This window comes from Myotis daubentonii, chromosome 19 (assembly GCF_963259705.1).
Source record: "Myotis daubentonii chromosome 19, mMyoDau2.1, whole genome shotgun sequence".
NCBI lineage: Eukaryota > Metazoa > Chordata > Mammalia > Chiroptera > Vespertilionidae > Myotis > Myotis daubentonii.
Window position 1 is genome coordinate 12,711,240 of NC_081858.1, and position 20,624 is coordinate 12,731,863.

Consider the following 20,624-nt stretch of genomic DNA (forward strand, 5'->3'; position numbering starts at 1 on the left):
TTTTTTTGGAGGTTTTATATTTTAGTGATCATCTAAAAAATATAGAAACAGGAATAAATGAGAATGGGAACTTTTTGTCCATAAATATTACTTTACTATTTAAACATAACAATATGTAAGGCAGACTGTAATCCTTGTATACCTTGCTTTCTCTTTTGTAGGTGCAAAGAAGTTCCAGCTGATAGATAATCTGCTTTTTGTTCTTGATGCTGATGTATGTTTTCGACATTTCTCCTTTTGTGTTTCCCCTTCGTATTGTGTTTAACGCCAAAAATGTTGTCAGACTTACAAAGACACTGACCTTAGCCAGTGTGGATGAAATACTGTCTTGTGTATTATGAAATATATGTATATATATATATATATATATATATATATATATATATATATATACACACACACACACACACACACACATATACATATATATACATATATGTATATATGTGTATATATATATATCCTGAAATGGAAATCTTTAGTCATTAAGAAGACGTGTCAATGAAATGTCTCTCTTGCAGAATGTGCTGAGCTTATGGGATATTTACACTCTAATTCCCGTATGGAACTGGCCCTCTCTTCACATAGAAGAGTTCCTTCTCACCACCGAAGCAGATTCGCCTTCTTCAGTCACGCGGTACGTTGTGATGCTGGTAGGGCTTGCCCTTCTGTTAGGATCAGGTTTCTTCCCCGGTTCTGATCTCATCATTCACTATATGTCGCATTCTAAGTAGCACTGTGAACAGACCGACAGGGTAAAGACCATGTCATTGTTGGCCAAGCTTACTGAGAACAGGCAATACGAACCTTTAAGTGATTGTGTTAGAGTGTCTGTCCAAAATAAATAAGCCAGCGGGCAAGCAAAGGAAGTTTGCATCTTGCTTGAGGTATGCATCCAGATTAAAATGACTCATAAAAAAGGAGAGTGTCAGTCTTCTGTACCATAATGTGTAGAAATCAAGTTCAGTGTCATCTGTGTATGAATTTTAAATTTTATGCAGAATGTCACTTTGACTTAACTTACAAATCTTATGTGATTCACTTAACCCTTCTTTTCTCTTTTAGGCAAGGGATTACAAATCTCAAATTAGTAGCTCTGACATCTACTAATAAGAAGGTACTAGAAAATTTGTTTCACGTTGTGTTTTCATATTATGTGTTAGAAATAGCATTAATATAAAAGTAGTTGTTAGGTGATGCTCACGACATATTAGCTCTTAGTTCATGCAGACCCCTCACAAATCAGAAATAACCCTGCAAGAGTTCTTTTTTTCCTGTTTAAAAAATATGGATATAAATCCCGGTTCTACATTTTAGTTGGGGGCATTTTAAGAATAAAATGTCCACAAGAGAATGTTTATTAAAGTGACTCCTGCCCAGCCAGGGTGGCTCAGTGGTTGAGCATCAACCTATGAGCCAGGAGGTCACAGTTCAATTTCTGGTCAGGGCACTTTCCTTGGTTATGGCTCGATCCCCAGTAGAGGGCATGCAAGAGGCAGCTGATCCATGATTCTCTCATTGATGTTTCTATCTCTTCCTCTCTGAAATCAATAAAAATATATTTAAAAATAAAGTGACTCTTATATAGTTCTGACACTGAAGAATTACATTCACCTTAAATACAGATTGTAGAATGGACTTGAGCTATGTGGATTTTCATTCTTCAGATTTGGAAGGTGGGATAGAACATAATTTTATATGTAACATTTACGTAATACAGTAACAGACTTACTTATAAAATTAGTTTTTGCATATTGCTCTGTACCAAGTGTTTTCATTGTGTCCTTGATTGTGAAGTGCTGCCTTGTGCTCGGAGGTTTATATTGACCTACTAAATTAATTGCTCTACTTTTTTTTTCCCCAGATGAAAAATTTCATGGTCTATTCATTACCTATGATGGAAATACTGTACTCTTTGGAAGTATCTGGTGTTTCTTCTCTGGTCCAAACAGGAATTAGCACAGTAAGTTGATGTACATTTTGAACTACTTTATATTTAAAAAAATTAAGAATAAGCTAAGCCTGAAGGGAATTTAGTGGAATACCTGAGTAGATCACAGGTTTATAACTATATTTATTGTTATCATATATCCTCAAATACATTTGCCCAAGGTCAGTCTTCATTTTAAAAAAAGAACAGAAAATTAATCAAATAAAATATCAGTAAACTGCACATTCCATTTTCTTGTGTCTTCACAAGAAATTTAGATGATAACGAGGCAGAGAGATATTGTTTTTATTTAATTTTTAACTGTGATCTTTAAAAACATTTTTTTTTTTAAATATATTTTATTGATTTTTCACAGAGAGGAAGGGAGAGAGATAGAGAGTCAGAAACATCGATGAGAGAGAGACATCCATCAGCTGCCTCCTGCACATCCTCTACTGGGGACGTGCCCGCAACCCAGGTACATGCCCTTGACCGGAATCGAACCCGGGACCCCTCAGTCCGCAGGCCGACGCTCTATCCACTGAGCCAAACCGGTTCCGGCTTTAAAAACATTTTTAATTGCCCACATCATGACCTATCACCCCTAAGTACTTCAGCAGGTATCTCCTAAGAATAAAGACATTCTTCTGCAACACAGTTATCACACTTACAAAATTTAACTATTATGAATTATACCATCCAAATTCAAATTTTATCAATTGTGGCAAAGCTATTTTTTTTTAAGCTATATTTTTTTCTGATCCAGGCTCCAACCAAGCATCATGTATCGGATTTCATTGTCATGGTCACATGGTAGTCTACTTAAATCTGAACCTTTCCCTAATCTTTTTTTGTCTCCTACGATATTGATATTTTTTGAGTCCTAGGCTGCTGTGTTATAGAATATCCCTCTATTTTTTAAAAAATTTTTTATTTTTTATTTTTTACAGAGAGGAAGGGAGAGGGATAGAGAGTTAGAAACATCAATGAGAGAGAAACATTGATCAGCTGCCTCCTGCACACCCCCCACTTGGGATGTGCCCGCAACCAAGGTACATGCCCTTGACCGGAATCGAACCTAGGACCCTTGAGTCTGCAGGCTGATGCTCTATCCACTGAGCCAAACCGGCCAGGGCAGAATATCCCTCTATTTCAGGGGTTCTCAACCTGTGGGTCACGACCCCTTTGGGGGTCGAACGACCCATTCACAGGGGTTGCCTAAGACTATCGGAAAACACATATAATTACATATTGTTTTTGTGATTAATCACTATGCTTTAATTATGTTCAATTTGTAACAATGAAATTGGGCGTCACCACAACATGAGGAACTGTATTAAAGGGTCGCGGCATTAGGAAGGTTGAGAACCACTGCTCTATTTGGATTTGTTTGTTCCATCATGATTTGGTTCATACTAATCTTTTTTGGCAAGAACACTGCATAGGTAACGTTGTGTCCTAGCTGCATTACATTAAGGGGCTCATGTCTGTTTGTCCTGCTTTGGTGTTGTTACATTTGATGACATGGTTAAGCGGCTATGCCAGATTTCCATTGTAAAGGTACCTTTCACCCTTTGTATGTAGTAAGTTGTTTTTGTGGTGTTATTTTGAGACTACGGGAATATTCTTTTTTTTTTTTTTAAATACGTTTTATTGATTTTTTACAGAGAGGAAGGGAGAGGGATAGAGAGCTAGAAACATCGATGAGAGAGAAACATCGATCAGCTGCCTCCTGCACACTCCCCACTGGGGATGTGCCCGCAACCAAGGTGCATGCCCTTGACCAGAATTGAACCTGGAACCCTTGAGTCCGCAGGCTGACACTCTATCCACTGAGCCAAACCGGTTAGGGCTACGGGAATATTCTTTTCCCCAACAGTTTTCCCAGTGATTTTAGAATTCCATTGATAGATAACTTTTCCCTAAACCAGTTGTTACTCTAGTAACTATAAAATGAATTAATTCTGACCCTACCCAGTTTGGTTCCGTGGATAGAGTATAGGCCTGCAGACCGAATGGTCCTGGGATCAATTTTAGTCAAGGGCACGTACCTCAGTTGCAGGATCTTCCCCCGGCCTTGGTCAGAGCTTGTGCAGCAGGCAACCAATCGATGTGTTTCTCTCACATCGATATTTCATTGTCTTTCCCTCTCTCTTCCACTCTCTCTAAAAATCAATGGGAAAATATCCTCGGGTATGAACTAAAAAATAATAATAAAAATTTAAAAAAATGAGAAAACTCCTGTTACTATTTTAAAAAATGAATTAATCCTGTACATTAATTTTAAACATGTTTTTGTTATTGTTGTAGGATACCATATACCTTCTGGAGGGAATTTGCAAAAATGATCCAGAGTAGGTCATGCTTTGTTTCATCAGATAAGTTGTTAAATAACAGCTAAGTTAAATTTTACTTATTAATATGAATGACAAGTGCACTTAGAGCGGAAACTGTTTTTCAGGCTCTCTGAAGACTCCGTCTCTGTCTTAGTACTCAGATGTCTTACAGAAGCTTTACCAGAAAACAGGTAACTTCTCATTTTCTTTTAACCCTTATCCCTTAATGAAAAACTTAAATCCCGCGATGAATAAAAATGTTACCGAAATTTCCCCCCCCCGCTTCACAGATTGAGTCGGTTACTTCACAAACACAAATTTGCTGAAGCCGAGAGCTTTGCCATTCAGTTTGGGCTGGATGTTGAGGTAATCACTCGTGAATTTATTTGTTCATTGAAAAACATTTTTTTTTTCATGTACCAGATGCTAGCGAGACAGCATTTTTGGCTTCAAGGTACTTGATGTGGCATGTTTATATTACAGCTTGTTTACAAGGTAAAATCAAATGATATATTGGAGAAACTCGCTTTGAGTTCTGTGGACACCAGTGAGCAGACCGAATGGCAGAAGCTAGTAGATGAGGCTAAGGAGACTCTACGTAAAATCCAGGTGTGTTTTCCCTGCCATGTGTTCGGGTGTCTGGATTGACAGATGGGTCATCGTTAGGTCACCTTACTATGTCTGGCTTTTATGCAACAGGACGATGACTTTGTGGTGAATTACTGCTTGGAGGCTCAGTGGATAACCTATGAAACGACCCAGGAAATGCTAAATTATGCCAAAACCAGGGTACGTTTTCATAACATTTAAAACATGTTTGTCATATGCAAAACAAATAATTTCAAAAATAACGAGTTCTTTTTCTATCATAAGCCTTTTAAAAAGTGTATTTTTGCTGTTGACTGTTCTTCTCAGTGACCTTTGAACACCACTGCTAGTTATATTCCTTAAAATCCAGGTGTAACAGATGGGCAAAATGTTGTGAGCTTCTTTCATAGAACGCATTGCTTTTTAAGATAGGTCATTTCTTTATTGTTCACTATTTATTTCAAAGTTTGATGCAATTTTATTTTTAGAGAGAATTTTTCCTTTAATTCACAAAAATACTGATCTTTCATGAAAAACCTAACAACAGATATTCTAACTGTGTTTCTTGTTCATCTTAGCTTTTGAAAAAAGAAGACAGAACTGTTCTTGTCTATTCTTATGGCTTAAAAGAGGTAATTACATTATATTTATGGGTTAATTTTCGAGTGAATATACTTTACAGTCAGGCAGCACTTAATGGTCTGAGAAATGTGTCATTAGGTGATGTGGTCATTGTGCGAAGACCACAGAGTGCACTTACACAAACCTGGATGGTACAGGAGCATTTGAGCTCTTGCTCCCTGGCATACGTCATCATTTTGGCTCAAATAAAGTCTTAAAAAATTAAAAAAACACACACCACAAAACCCTAGGTGCAGTACAGTCTACTATATCGTATAGCCTGGCCTGTTGCTCCTAGACTACACCCTGTGCAGCATGTTACTGTTCTGAATACTGGAGGCCGTTTTAACAGCAACAGTGAATATTTGCGCCGTATTTAAACATATAAAATGAGCAGTAAAAATACTGTATAAAAGATAAAAACCAGTACCTCTATAGGGCACTTTCCATGGGTGGAACCTGCAGTATTGGAGGTTGCTCTGGATGAGTCAGTGAGTGAATGGTGATGGGTGTGAAAGCCTAGGACCTTACTGTCCACCACTGTGGACTTTAGAAACACTGCACAGTTAGGCTACATTAGAGTATAAAACAACATGAGATGAAATCAAGCAAAAGAAAAATGATGCAATCAAGAGCTGCAGTAAACACAGCATGGATGAGGCTGCTGCTGCAGAATGTGGTATACTGCTTTACAGAAAACTTTTTTTCCCTTTTTCTTGAACTTATTGGGGTGACACTAGTTAACAAAATTATACAGGTTTCAGGTGCACAATTCCACATCACATCATCTGTACACTGTATTGTGTATGTGTGCTCAAGTCGAATCTCCATCACCATTTATGCCCCCTATGCCCGCCTCCAGCTCCCCCCACCCCTCCTTCCCCACACTGTTGTCCATGTCCTTGAGTTTTTCCTCTTTTTTTTCCCCTCAATGCCTCCACCACCACCCCACTTAGCCTCCCAAGCTCCCAACCCCATAGCTGTCAGCCTGCTCTCTATCCATGCATCTGTCTCTCTTTGGTTTGTTAGTACATTTTGTTCATTAGATTGCACATATGGGAGAGATCATATAGTACTTGTCTTTCTCTGACTGGCTTATTTCATTTAACATAATGCTCTTCAGGTCTCTCCATGCTGTCACAAAGAGTAAGATTTATTTATTTTTATTTTTTTATTTTTTTTACGGCCAAGCAGTATTCCATTGTGTAAATGTACCACAGGTTTTGAACTACTCATCTACTAATGGGCACTTGGTGCAGCAGACTTTTGTTTTAATGTTTCATTGATTTTTAGAGAGAGGAAGGGAGAGGGATAGAGAGATATTAACATCGATGAGAGAGAGGAACATCATTGATTGGCTGCCTCTGCACTCCCCCCACTGGAGATTTGAGTCCGCATCCCGGGCATGTGTCCTGACTAGGAATCGAACTGGCAACCTCTTGGTTCCAGGGTTGATGCTCAACCGCTGAGCAACACCAGCCGGGTGCCAGCTGTTTTTAGATAAGTAGAAAGACTACACTAAACAATAAAAAGTAAGTATAGTAAATACATAAACTAGAAACATAGTCATTTGTTATCATCAAGTATTATACATAACACATGTACTATATTTCCATATGACTGGCAGTGCAGTAGATTTCTTTCCACCAGCATCACCACCAATATGTGAGTAATGCGTTGCACTATGATGTCACTAGGCTATAGGAAGTTTTCAATTCCATCATAATCTTACAGGACCACCATCGTATGTGTGGTCTGTCATTAACTGAAACATTATGCAGCTCATGACAGTATATTTTTCAATTAGAGATAGGCCTGTAGTATTTTTCTAGAGTAACTTTAATAACCAAATAGAGGGTTATTTTGAGGTCAAATGAAATTATTTAGATAAATCAATTTTTACATAGTGCCTGGCACCTGTTAAGCCTGCAAATAAATGTCAACTGTAATGATTGTTATGATACAAAAAGTGTGTGTGTGTGTGTGTGTGTGTGTACATGTGCATATATATTTTAACTCTCAAAGTAAATTTTTGGTATAATCTAGCTAGGTTTTACCCTGAGGGCATTTATAAATTAGTGGAAAACGAATTGCTTTTGAAAGCACCCACAATTAATGTGCTAATGGCTTCCTCTCTTTTGCAGTTTTATTGTATTGAATGTGATTGGAAATGTTTCCTTTATTCCAACTCTTTTTTGTTTTGTGTTGAAAGGCAGTCATACTTAGGGGAATCGACAGGATGAGGCTTGTGTAAGCCTTCTCCAACAGAAGGTCTAATTTTAATATTACTGCACACAGCATGCAGATGATCGGTTATTCCTTTTTAGGTTCTAAGGGCTCATGAAAAATTGACTACTTTTTATGGAGCATTTGGACCAGAAAAATTCAGGTGTGTGCATTCCTCCTTTTTAATGTTTAGATTGTGAATTAGATTTAAATTTGGAATGTCATAAGAGATACAATGTTGGTACGAATGAATTATGTTTCTGAGGATGGAAAATATTTGTCCCTGCTAAGCTTTAGGCAGTCCCTACATCATGTGTGGGAATTGCTTCATTGGAAAGGCAAATTTAAATGCATATAGCTTTTGCCTTAGCAATTTCACATCTGGAAATAGATTTTATTAGATGTACTAATGTGTGCACCAAGAATACTAAAGATCACACAAGTGTGTTTATCAGGATAAGTGAAAATGAAGGGAAGATTTATTTTTTCCTCGTGGCTAGTCATTTATTCCAATACTCTCATTAAATGACGTACATTTTCACTGCCAATTGAAAGGTTCCCTTAATCATGTGGTAAAAATCTCACATGTATTTAAGTCTATCTCTGGCCTTTAGTTGTATTCAATTGATCTCATCTCCCTATTCACTCACTAGTATCAAATAGTTTTAACTTAGGTAGTTTTTATTTTTATTTTTCAGGATTTGGAAGGCTATTTTCTCATGGTTGTACTTTTTTTCTTTTGTATGACATTTGAAATCAGAATCAGCTTACGCAGTTTACAGAAATCTTATTTTTATTTTAATTGGGAATATGCTGAACCTAACATCAATTTGGGGAGAAACAGCATCTTTACAATATTGAATCTTCCTAGTTAAGGACAGTATGTGTCTTTCTACTCATTCTCTCCTGGTTTTTTTTATGTTCCTGAGTGGTATCGATTCACTCGTCTTTATATAAATTTTGTACTTTTTTTGTTTAAATTTTATTTTATCTTTTTTTTTTCTACTGTTACAAATGGGACTTTTTCCCCTCATATTTTCAAAAGAACATAGAGAAGTATTAAAATTAATTTTTACTCAGCTGCCTTACTGAATTTATTATTCATGGCAATATTTCAATTGCTCTGTTCTTTCCAAGTATATAATTATATATTTGAATAATGATAATTTTGCCTCATTTTTCCCCCTTGCCTAAGGTGATTGACTGGTGCTTATAAAATAATAAATATTCTTGTACCTGACATTAGTGGAAATGCTTGTATGAATTTTTTTAAGTACAGATAGTATATAAAGAAAATTCTCATTCCTTTAAAAATTAAAAATGGTGGCTTGTGTATTTAGTCATTATCTCAGAAAGGACCTGCAAGAAGAGACATAACTTCCAGGGACGATACAGGAGGCTCATAGGTCAGAGATAAGAAGGAAATTTACTTTTCACTGTTTAATCTTTGGAACTTTTTAATAACTTTTGGGGAGGGGGAAAAACTAGTTAAAATGCAGAGTGATATCCACTTGTAACTAATAACCTTAATATATTTTTTAAACTAGTAACTTTTTTCCTCTCTTTGACTTTGCAGTGGTAGTTCTTGGATTGAATTTCTGAATAATGAAGATGACCTTAAGGATATTTTTTTGCAGTTGCGAGAAGGAAACCTTGTTTGTGCACAGTACCTTTGGCTTAGACATCGGGTAAAACGTTTTGCTTTTTTTTTCTTTCTTAATGGCTTTATAACCCCTAAGAGAGGTTATTGAATCAGTGCTGGGAACTAATAGGGTGGCAAATGCAACTTGGCAATGGGATGTTTTCACATTGATAAAATATGACCTTTCCCAGAGTAAACTATTCTGTGATGATATTAACTCAGAGGAAATATTATAAAGATACTAGAGGCCCGGTACATGAATTCATACACAGGTGGGGTCCCTTGGCCTTCCCGGCAATCGAGGCCCATCAGGGCCAGCTGGCTGTGGGGAGGGACTGCGGGAGGTTGCCTGGCCACAGGTGGTTAGCTGTGGGAGTGCAATGACCACGGGGGGAGGGGAGGGGGCAGATCCTGCATTGAGCATCTGCCCCCTGGTGGTCAGTGCACATCATCGTGACCGATCAACCAGTCATAATGGTCACTTAGGCTTTTATATATATAAATAATAGGAGCTTACTTTATCTCATCAGTCAGAGTCTAATTAACTCCTAAACTTAGCTCAAAAGCAACATTTGATTAAGTGATTTATTGATGGGCTTTTTAAAAACATTGATCTTTATTATTGAAGGTATTACAGATTTCCCCTTTTTCCTCCACTACCCCCCGACCATAGGCTTTCTTCTGTAACACTGGTAGAGAAGGTATTCCTATTGCAGACCAGATTGTGGTAAAGGGAAAATTGTTGGCATATAAAGTTCGGTCCAAAAAGGAGTTTTCTGGGTGTGATGTCATCAGTGGACACATTGCTAGGATCTGTATTGTCACCTCCAATTACATTTTCCTTGGAAGGCCACCCATACCAGTTCCTCTGCCACTTAATTTGTTATTTGGAATTTTCTGTCATGAGATTCATGAAATTTATGGCTCCCAGCTCAAATCATTTGTCTAGAGTAAATCACCTTTGATGCTCATCAAAATAGTAAAACAATTCTTGTAATGACTTCCTAAGAGGCCTTTTCTTTTGGGGAAGCTGTCAGTTTCAATCTGGCAAATAAACCTTAATTTCTCACTCTGTATGGTTTAGGCAAACTTTGAAAGCAGGTTTGACGTGAAAATGCTTGAGAACTTGCTCAACTCGATTTCTACACCAGTCTCCTTGCAAAAGCTCTGTCCCTGGCTTAAAAATGACGTGATCCCGTTTGTAAGAAGGATTGTACCGGATGGACAGGTGAGTCACCTTTAGTATTTCCACTTTTGGTGACTCAGTTTTATTTTTTACATCATGTCATTGAACATTAAGTCACATAACACCAGTTAGTTCATTTTACTGTCTCTTTTGAAAGATTATCATGGATGTTTTAAGTTATTTTGGTGATGAAGTAATTGAGTATTATATTTTTAAATAATATATCTATTCCAGAAAATTCTTGCAAAATGGTTGGAGCAAGCAGCCAGGAACCTTGAATTAACTGATAAGGTAATTTGTATAATTAGCATTGAAAATACATTTAAGACTCTCCCAATGGCATAAATCATTACTTTTAATGGTTTGTAAAATTTTTTAAAGGCAAACTGGCCAGAGAATGGACTTCAATTGGCAGAGGTATTTTTTACAGCAGAAAAATCGGATGAGATGGGATTGGTGTCCTCCTGGCATTGGATTTCCTTGGTATGACATGGAAAACAGACTTAGTGATAAAACATTCATTCATTTTAAAGCGTTTGTCTCTATGTACTAGAAATATATCCATTTCTGCAATTTTCTGTTTTCTTTTCTTTGGATGGGTACTTTTAAAATCCACAAAAAGGAAAATTTCCCTTTTTTTTCTTCCTGCTTTTTGTGTTATAATTTCAACCTATATTAATGCACTCTTTTTCTCTATTGAACTAACCAAAAGGGAAACAGTATATATTTTACTTCTTATTTATTTTAGAGAGAAGAGAGGAAGGGAGAGAGAGAGGAAAAAAAATTGATTTGTTGTTCACTTATTAATGCATTCATTGGTTGATTCCTGTATGTACCCTTTTAGGGGAATCGAACCCACAACCTTAGTGTAGCAGGATGATACTCTAACCAATTGAGCTACCCGGCCAGGGCCAGAAACAATATATAAACATACTCCTAAGTAGTATACTGGGGATTTTCTACACTAGAAGCATTTCACATTGCTTTACAAAACAAACCTCACTAATGCATTAGGATTTGTTTTCAAAGGCTATGTCAATCAGATTTACTTCTTAACTAGTGAGCTACTCCCAGTCTGAATGCTTATCTTAGACATTTCAGCAGCCGGTATGGCTTAAGTACCAATGAATTTTTTAAATGAAAATTGAAAAAAATCTGGGACTTTCCGGCTGTCTGAAAAATAAAGCAATGCTGAAAGGAAACTAAGATCAGGAATACTGATGTTAATTTGAATTTAATTAACTGAATTTATTGTTTGGCTTCTAAATTTCTTAAGTTTATTTCTTTTCCCCTTCAGGTCTAAAAACTAGAAAGCATACATTATATTGGGGGGGGGGGTACATTCTTGTCTTTTAAAAATTTGTTGGTATGCCATAATTTCGTTTATAAACATATGTGTCATCTCAGCTTAATTTCAACTCTGAAGTATTAAGTACTTAAGTATCAGAGGTATGACCTTACTTGAGGTTAAAATGTATGTTATGAAATTGAATTCTTTAAATTTCTGGAGCCCCAAAATAATAAATGTTCTCCTACTTTCTGATATAGCAGGTTCTTGTTAATTACACTTATTAATTATACTAGGGGCCCGGTGCACGAAATTCGTGCACTGGGTGTGTGTGTGTGTGGGGGGGGAGTGTCCCTCAGCCCAGTCTGCCCCCTCTCACATACTGGGAGCGCTCAGGCGTTGACCCCCATCACCCTCCGATCGCCTGATCAGCCCCTTGGCCAGGCCTGACGCCTCTGCCAGAGGTGTCAGGCTTGGACAGGGGACCCCCATCTCCCCCCGATCACTGGCTCTGGCCCCTGCCCAGGCCTGAGGCCTCTGGCCCAGGAATCATGCCTGGGCAGGGGACCCCCATCTCCCTCTGATCGCTTGCTCCACCCCCACCCAAGCCTGACGCCTCTGACCCAGGCTTCAGGCCTGGGCAAGGGGACCATCATATCCCCCAATCCCCGGCTCCGCCCCCCGCCCAGGCCTGATGCCTCGGCCAGAGGAGTTGACCCTCATCACCCTCCAATCACCAATCACCGCATCGGCCCCTTGACCAGGCCTGAGGCCTCTGGCAGAGGTGTCAGGCCTGGGCAGGGGACCCCCAGCTCCCCGCGGTTGCAGGCTCCGCCCCTACCCAGGCCTAACGCCTCTGGCTGAGGCGTCCGGCCCGGGCAGCGGGGACCCACAACTGCAGCGGCCCCGCGATCGTGGGCTCCGCTTTAGGCCCAGGCAAGGGACCCCTAGCTCCTGGGACTGCCAGCTTCAACCGTGCCCAGCTCCCATCGCTGGCTCCACCCCTACTTCCTGCTATCACTGGCCAGGGCGGCAAAGGCGCCTGATTCTCCGATCATGGCTGGGGGGCAGGGCAAAGGCGGCCCCAGGGCCGCCTTTGCCCTGCCCCCCAGCTCTTAGCTCCCCCCTGGGTTTCCAATCACTGTCAGTGGCAGGGGGCTTCTTCCTGCTTTCCCTTTCGCCTCCCTGCATTGTGCCTACATATGCAAATTAACCGCCATCTTCTTGGCAGTTAACTGCCAATCTTAGTTGGCAGTTAATTTGCATATAGCCCTGATTAGCCAATGAAAAGGGTATCGTCGTACGCCAATTACCATTTTTCTCTTTTATTAGATAGGATACTGTTAAAAATAAAATGGGAATTTTTTATATGTTTCAAGCAGTGTATTGATGTATAAATCAACATATATATAGTGGTCATCAACACTAATAAAAGAGAAAAATGGTAATTGGCGTACGAGCTACCCTTTTCATTGGCTAATCAGGGCTATATGCAAATTAACTGCCAACTAAGATTGGCAGTTAACTGCCAAGAAGATGGCGGTTAATTTGCATATGTAGGCACAATGCAGGGAGGCGAAAGGGAAAGCAGGAAGAAGCCCCCTGCCACTGACAGTGATTGGAAACCCAGGGGGGAGCTAAGAGCTGGGGGGCAGGGCAAAGGCGGCCCTGGGGCCGCCTTTGCCCTGCCCCCCAGCCATGATCGGAGAATCAGGCGCCTTTTCTGCCCTGGCCAGTGATAGCAGGAAGTAGGGGTGGAGCCAGCGATGGGAGCTGGGCACGGTCGAAGCTGGCAGTCCCGGGAGCTAGGGGTCCCTTGCCTGGGCCTAAAGCAGAGCCCACGATCGCGGGGCCGCTGCAGCTGCGGGTCCCCGCTGCCCGGGCCGGACGCCTAGGCCAGAGGCGTCAGGCCTGGGCAAGGGGCCGATCCTGCGATTGGAGGGTGATGGGGGTCAACGCCTGAGGGCTCCCAGTATGTGAGAGGGGGCAGGCTGGGCTAAGGGACACTCCCCCCCACACACACACCCAGTGCACGAATTTCGTGCACCGGGCCCCTAGTTATAATATATTTTTCTGCAGAAGAGCACTTTCTTTTTGCTATAAAACACTACTTTGTCTTTTCCCTGTTAATTGCCTTTTACCAATATTGAAAAGTCTGGTCCTTATATATAACTTTAAAAAATGTCTGGTCACACTCTAGCTGGTTTGGCTCAGTGGATAGTGCATCGGCCTGCGGACTGAAGGGTCTTGGGTGTGATTCCGGTCAAGGACACATGCCCAGGTTGTGGGCTCAATCCCCAGTAGGGGGAGTGCAGGAGGCAGCCGATCAATGATTTTCTCTCATCATTGATGTTTCTATCTTTCTCTCCCTCTCCCTTCTTTCTCTGAAATCAATAAAAAATGTATAGTTAATAAAAAAAAAAAGTTTGGTCATGATCAATACAGATAGGACATTGAGGGCCATCTAAATGATGTTTATGTACCTAAGTATATTATACTAATAATAATTTTCTATATTTTTAAGAAAGGAAATTTCAGATTTCTGTCAGATTCTGATCTGTTCATTTGTACTAGTCAATTAGTTAAAATCCTACAATATTTAAAGGCATAATTTGCAGGTTTCCTCTTATGTACATAATCATGGCAATTTTCACATTTTGTATAAAATAATTCTGACCTTTTTGCATATTTCCCTCACACTTTTATTTCGTATCCTTAACACCTTTATTTCAGAAGGATTATGAAAACACGGAGGAAGTGTGTCAGCTGAGGACCCTGGTAAATAACTTGCGAGAGTTGATCACATTGCACAGGAAATACAACTGCAACTTGGCCCTCTCTGATTTTGAGAAGGTAAAGGTCTAGGTTTATCCACGTTACTTTGTACCGTAGCCAGGATGAGTAAAGTTTGCGTTTATACCGTCTTTTTGGGCATCCAGGAGAATACCACCACCATTGTGTTCCGAATGTTCGACAAAGTGTTGGCGCCCGAGCTTATTCCTTCCATCTTAGAGAAGTTCATAAGAGTGTACATGAGGGAACATGACTTGCAAGAGGAGGAACTCCTCCTCCTGTACATAGAGGTAACTTTTTCTTACGTCCAGTCTGATTTCTTGCATCTCTGCAGTGTATGATTGCATTAAATTTTAATACGATGTATTATTAAGTCCTTTGAGTTAAACATTTACTGCTTTACCGTTAGGATTTGTGCAGATTATTGATTAAGAATGTGGGTTAACTCTGTTATTGATTGACTGGTAATCTTGAACAAAACAGGATAATATTAGGGCTTTCTGCAAATGGTTACTGTGAGATAATAGGAGCATGAGCTCTATAAATATTAGCAGTTATTTTTTTGTAGACATTAATGAGGTGCAGTAATCTTATTTATAGATTCTTCAAGAATGTTTCCTTCCTAAGTTTTCTGTACCATGTAGAACTGAAGGCCAAGGTTTTAGCAATTTTGTATTTTTTTACCATTGCTGAGTAGAAGTTTTTGTTTTTTTCACACATCCATAAAAGTTATTTATATCTGTATGTGTGTTTTACTTTTCTGTTGTTGTTTTAGTCAGAGTTTTAAATTTAAAAATACATGTGCTTATCCCTCGTTAGGACTTATTGAAGAGATGCAGCTCAAAGTCCACGTCACTCTTTGAGACGGCGTGGGAAGCAAAAGCCATGGCGGTCATAGGGTGTTTGTCTGACACAGACGTGAGTACGTGGTGACCGCGCAGTTTCCTTTTCAGCACTGCGGCTTTTCTGAACACTTACTTTGTCGTCACAAGAGAATTTGTGTAGAATGGAAAAGGAGTAGGAATAATTACAAAACCACCCATCATTCTATTTTTTTAATTATGAAAATTAAAAGGGAACATTTTCTTATTCCCACCCAAGAAGAACCACCATAGACAATTGGATGCGTGTGGTTTCTCAAACACAGAGAAATTTGAAAAATACATTACAATATGCCTTTATTTCTACTTCACTGTTATTAAGCAGCATTATAAAATATGGATAAAAAAACTCATGAAAAAATATTTTTAAACACAGTCTGTAGAAAGTAATAGAGTTATATGACTTAATTTCCAGCAGAGAGAATATTTTTTTATATTTTATTGATTTTTTACAGAGAGGAAGGGAGAGAGATAGAGAGAGTTAGAAACATCGATGAGAGAGAAACATCGATCAGCTGCCTCCTGCACATCTCCTACTGGGGATGTGCCCGCAACCCAGGTACATGCCCTTGACCAGAATCGAACCTGGGACCTTTCAGTCCACAGGCCGACGCTCTATCCACTGAGCCAAACCGGTTTCGGCGAGAATATTTTTTTAACTATTAGCATTGCCCTTTGTGTGTGAAAATCGGAAGAAAGGTACACTTTTGCAGTCATACAGTAGATGACGGACCTCTGCTGTAGAGAAGGCAATGTCATTAATTTGCATGACCTCCCAGGCTGCTCACTGCCCTGTGTGTGTCTCTGCAGCTCATATTCGACGCTGTGCTTAAGATAATGTACGCAGCCGTGGTTCCCTGGAGTGCAGCGGTGGAGCAGCTGGTGAAACAGCACTTGGAAATGGACCACCCCAAGTAAGATTGCAGCCCACCAAGCAGCTTCGTTGGTGTTGGATAAACCTCGTGTGTTGAGTTGACAGTCGTTTCTGGTGTTCTGCCCTTTACCGTGTCCCCCTGGTATTTCATAAAAGAAGATAACCCATGTTAATACCAATGAATTTACATTTAGGGTCAAGTTATTACAGGAGAGTTACAAACTAATGGAAATGAAAAAACTTTTACGAGGCTATGGAATAAGGGAGGTGAACCTCTTAAACAAGGAAATAATGGTAAGTACAATGAGGGGTCTTTGGACCCCGTTTCTAGGGCAATCTGGGAAATTTAATGAGAATTTCACGTTCTTCAAGGTAATAGGTTCTCCACTAACTTGCTTTTGTCAAACAGAACGTTAATAGGGCACTTAATTGTTTATTGGAGTAGAGAGGACAACAGATGGTAAATTAAGAAACTAAATGAGTATATCAAATCATCACATTGTACACCTTAGATATATACTATGATTTTTCATTTATACCCCAATAAAGCTGGGGAGGGGGAGTTGGGCAGGATTGTCATAAAAGTCAGAATGTAGCCCTAACCGGTTTGGCTCAGTGGATAGAGCATCAGCCTGCGGACTAAAGGGTCCCAGGTTCCATTCCAGTCAAGGGCATGTACCTTGGTGTCGGGCACATCCCCAGTAGAGGGAGTGCAGGAGACAGCTTACCCATGTTTCTAACTATCCCTCTCCCTTCCTCTCTGTGGAAAAATCAATAAGATATATTTAAAATAAAAAAGTAAGAATGTAAATTATTTTTTAATGTTTTTCTTACAGCTTAGTTTTTTGCTGCCTTATCTTTATTTTTTTTAATTTTATTTTTTAAATATATTGATTTTACAGAGAGGAAGGGAGAGTGATAGAGAGTTAGAAACATCAATGAGAGAGAAACCGATCAGCTGCCTCCCACACGGCCCCCACTGGGGAGGAGCCCGCAACCATGCCCTTGACCAGAATCAAACCCGGGACCCTTCAGTCCGAGGGCCGATGTTCTATACACTAAGTCAAACAGGTTAGGACACTGCCTTATTTTAATGAATACTTTATCTTTCAAAGGGATGGTTTTTGGGTTCTCTGAGATTTTGTAACAAAGAAATTAATGTGTATATTGTCTGTTTCAGAGAGTGGTCAGATACATTCTCAAACAAGATGTCCCATCCTCCTTAGAAGACGCTTTGAAGGTGGCCCAAGCCTACATGTTGCCTCCTGATGAAATCTACAGTCTGAGGGTTATAGACCTGATAGATAGAGACCAGGTGTGGATGTGTTATAGTGTCCTTTCTTCCGTGTGGTTTCTTTGTTAGCAAAACCCTTAAAAACTCAAAACAACCAAATTATCTACATAGATTAACACAAGATAAAATTATACCAAGATAAAAACACTGAATGTTAGGTTGACCATGTTTTTCATATCTGTAGGTTCTGTAAAAGTGTTTTGTGAATAGCTAATGGGTTTTCACACTCTTTACTACTTAACAAAACTCAGATTCACGTCTTACATTTTCTGTGCTACCCTTTGATTCCAGAATAGGATATGGGCTTTTTATTTTTATTCATAGAATTACAAAGTACAAAGAGTGGCATTTTAATTTAATTTCTTTGTTTGCTATCATCAACAGAATGTTCATGTTTTTATCTTACCATAATCTAGTTTTCAAAATATCTTTTTTTTCTTTAAATAGAAAATGAGAAGTAAGTCCCACTGTTTTTTTGCACAAAGGTGTCAGCTGTTTTTTCTTCCTGCAAACACTGTGTATAGGGTGAGGACTGTGTCCTTTTGCTGCGGTCTCTGCCCCCAGAGGAAGCTAAGAAGACTGCAGAAAGGGTCATTATATGGGCACGACTGGCAATGCAGGAAAAACCAGATGATTCTAAAGAGGTGAGATTTTCACTGAATAAAATGTAGGTAAATCTAATTTTTATGGAGAGGAAGCAATAGGGTAAAAGTACAAATGTGAATATCTGCTTTTCTCACTGCTAGAATGGCCTAATATAAAAATTCCCGTGTCAATGCACTACGTAGAAAAAAAGCCAGCTGGCCAGTGTGGCTCAGTGGTTGAGCATCAACCCATGAACCAAGAGGTCACCAGTTGGATTCCAGATCAGGGCACATGCCTGGGTTGTGGGCTCAATCCCCAGTAGAGGGCGGGCAGGAGGCAGCCGATTGATGTTTCCCTCTCTCTCTCTCTCTCTAAAACTCAATAAAAAACATTTTTTTAAAAAGAAAAAAGCCATTTCAATAATAAAATGTTAAGTTGGTATAAATTTAAAAAAAAATTAAAATTTAAAAAAATAAAAAAGCCACATAGGGCTGCTTTTGAGCTTTGGCTTGAGCCCACACTAAATGAATTAGGATTAATTGAAGTCTTTGTTTACTTAGGAGTTTCCCATCATGCCTTGCAGTATAAGCAATTTTCCTCATTGTATGGGACATAGTCATTACTATCAAATGTCAGCCACAGAAACAGCATAAATATAAATTATCTTAGAAGGTTGAAACTTAGAAACCATTTCAAGAGAGCCAGTTCACTTCTTTTAGAGATAAGGAACCAAATACCTAATTTATCCAGGGTAGCTGAGTCTTTTAAACCTTTAGAGATAGATACCTCCTAACCTGTCTCAGCAGTTCACATAATTTTTTTACTTTTAGGGAAATGTGTTTGTTTGTTTGTTTTTGCGGGGGGGGGGGGCCATATCTTGGTTCCCCAGCTCTAGGAGAGGGAAAGGCAAAGGTAACTCGCAGTGAGGGGGTGGGGCGGAGAGCAAGACCTGAAATGCGGAAATGCACTGGGAGTGCTCCTGAGAGGGACTTTGCAGCAATTTTTTATTGCTTTTTCTGATCCCATAGTTTTCATGTGTTTGTTACGTGTGTGTACCACCAAAGTAGCAAATAAGGACGTAGATTTCATTTTGCATCTTTCTTTTTAGGACAAGGCCTGGAGAATGTCTGTAGTGAAGACATCAGTAGACATTCTTAAAGTACTGTGCGACATTCAGAAAGGTAATGTCTACCTCTGTCCCCTCACCTTGGCTTTGTTCTAAAGTTCATCCTTTTCAGAAGGAGCGTCAATGCCAATCTTTTTTTTTTTTTTTTGAAAATATATTTTATTGATTTTTTATAGAGAGGAAGGGAGAGAGATAGAGAGTTAGAAACATCAATGAGAGAGAAACATCGATCAGCTGCCTCCTGCACATCTCCTACTGGGGATGTGCCCGCAACCCAGGTACATGCCCTTGACCGGAATCGAACCTGGGACCTTTCAGTCTGCAGGCGGACGCTCTATCCACAGAGCCAAACCGGTTCCGGCGTCAACGCCAACCTTATCCTGACCCACAGTTGTTCTGCTCTGATGGTTTTTGCTGACCCCACCGGCTTTTCTTCGTGAAAAGTCTTCCTTGCCTTATTCTGTTGATTTGTAGCATAAGAATAGATGCATCTAAAATCAACTTTTCAGTTGTTATGTTTCAGGAAGCTATTTCATGCTAGACTAGATTTCTTTGGTGCCTTGCACTTTTTATTCATATTTCTTCTTATCATTTGGTTATGATTGGGGGGGGGGAACCTATTTAATCTTGAACTTAAATAAAATGATTAACAAAGTAACTCGGGCAGAAAAAAGCTACAATTTATTTCATAAAAATTGCCATTTCTCTTGTAACCTATAAGCTTCTCTTTTGTACCTTCTGAAAGAATAATTAGATTTCTTTTTGAACTTAAGTTGTCTTAAATCAGCATCTCAATAGACCTAGCTAATTAAAATTTGGCTTTTATAAATTCTGGTAATGTGGGAATTTGGATGTCTGCAATAACTAAAAATTTTAATTACAGACAATCTGCAGAAGAAGGATGAGTGTGAAGACATGTTGAATCTATTTAAAACTGTTGCTAGCTTACAGGTAAAGGTATTAAGCTGTACTGAACATTATTACTGGACTAATCAATGCCTTTGACATAGATGGTCAGCCCCTCCTTTAAGTTTTCCGCACGGGCCTTCAGAGACTGGATATACTGTCTACTCTTTCATAGTGTCTTAAATATTTTTCTATATGGTTTTATTTTAGACAACTCAGCTTTCTTAAAAATTAATATTTGTTACCTTTGAATTGATTAACTGTCCTAAGATATGAGATTTGAAAACAATTTTATTTTGGCTCCAGGGCCTTCCTAATGTAAAAGATTGTATAAATAAAAGGACTTTC

General features: G+C 39.2%; 1 protein-coding gene across 2 annotated transcripts in view; it reads left to right on the top strand.

The window, feature by feature from the left end:
- The window catches only part of KNTC1 (kinetochore associated 1), a 64,266-nt gene that overhangs the window by 14,493 nt on the left and 29,149 nt on the right, over positions 1-20,624 (top strand). Inside the window, exons 10-33 of one of the 2 annotated variants that reach the window (XM_059677036.1) lie at positions 162-214; positions 522-637; positions 1,066-1,117; positions 1,865-1,963; positions 4,241-4,284; positions 4,392-4,457; positions 4,557-4,632; positions 4,750-4,875; positions 4,966-5,055; positions 5,433-5,486; positions 7,803-7,864; positions 9,278-9,389; positions 10,428-10,571; positions 10,764-10,820; positions 10,911-11,012; positions 14,551-14,670; positions 14,757-14,900; positions 15,430-15,528; positions 16,302-16,405; positions 16,560-16,659; positions 17,546-17,680; positions 18,184-18,303; positions 19,353-19,425; positions 20,254-20,321. In XM_059677036.1, the coding sequence (XP_059533019.1) occupies positions 162-214; positions 522-637; positions 1,066-1,117; positions 1,865-1,963; positions 4,241-4,284; positions 4,392-4,457; positions 4,557-4,632; positions 4,750-4,875; positions 4,966-5,055; positions 5,433-5,486; positions 7,803-7,864; positions 9,278-9,389; positions 10,428-10,571; positions 10,764-10,820; positions 10,911-11,012; positions 14,551-14,670; positions 14,757-14,900; positions 15,430-15,528; positions 16,302-16,405; positions 16,560-16,659; positions 17,546-17,680; positions 18,184-18,303; positions 19,353-19,425; positions 20,254-20,321 (2,216 nt within the window). The remainder of the gene's footprint in view (positions 1-161; positions 215-521; positions 638-1,065; positions 1,118-1,864; positions 1,964-4,240; positions 4,285-4,391; positions 4,458-4,556; positions 4,633-4,749; positions 4,876-4,965; positions 5,056-5,432; positions 5,487-7,802; positions 7,865-9,277; positions 9,390-10,427; positions 10,572-10,763; positions 10,821-10,910; positions 11,013-14,550; positions 14,671-14,756; positions 14,901-15,429; positions 15,529-16,301; positions 16,406-16,559; positions 16,660-17,545; positions 17,681-18,183; positions 18,304-19,352; positions 19,426-20,253; positions 20,322-20,624) is intronic. The other variant, XM_059677037.1, reaches the window with a different exon arrangement.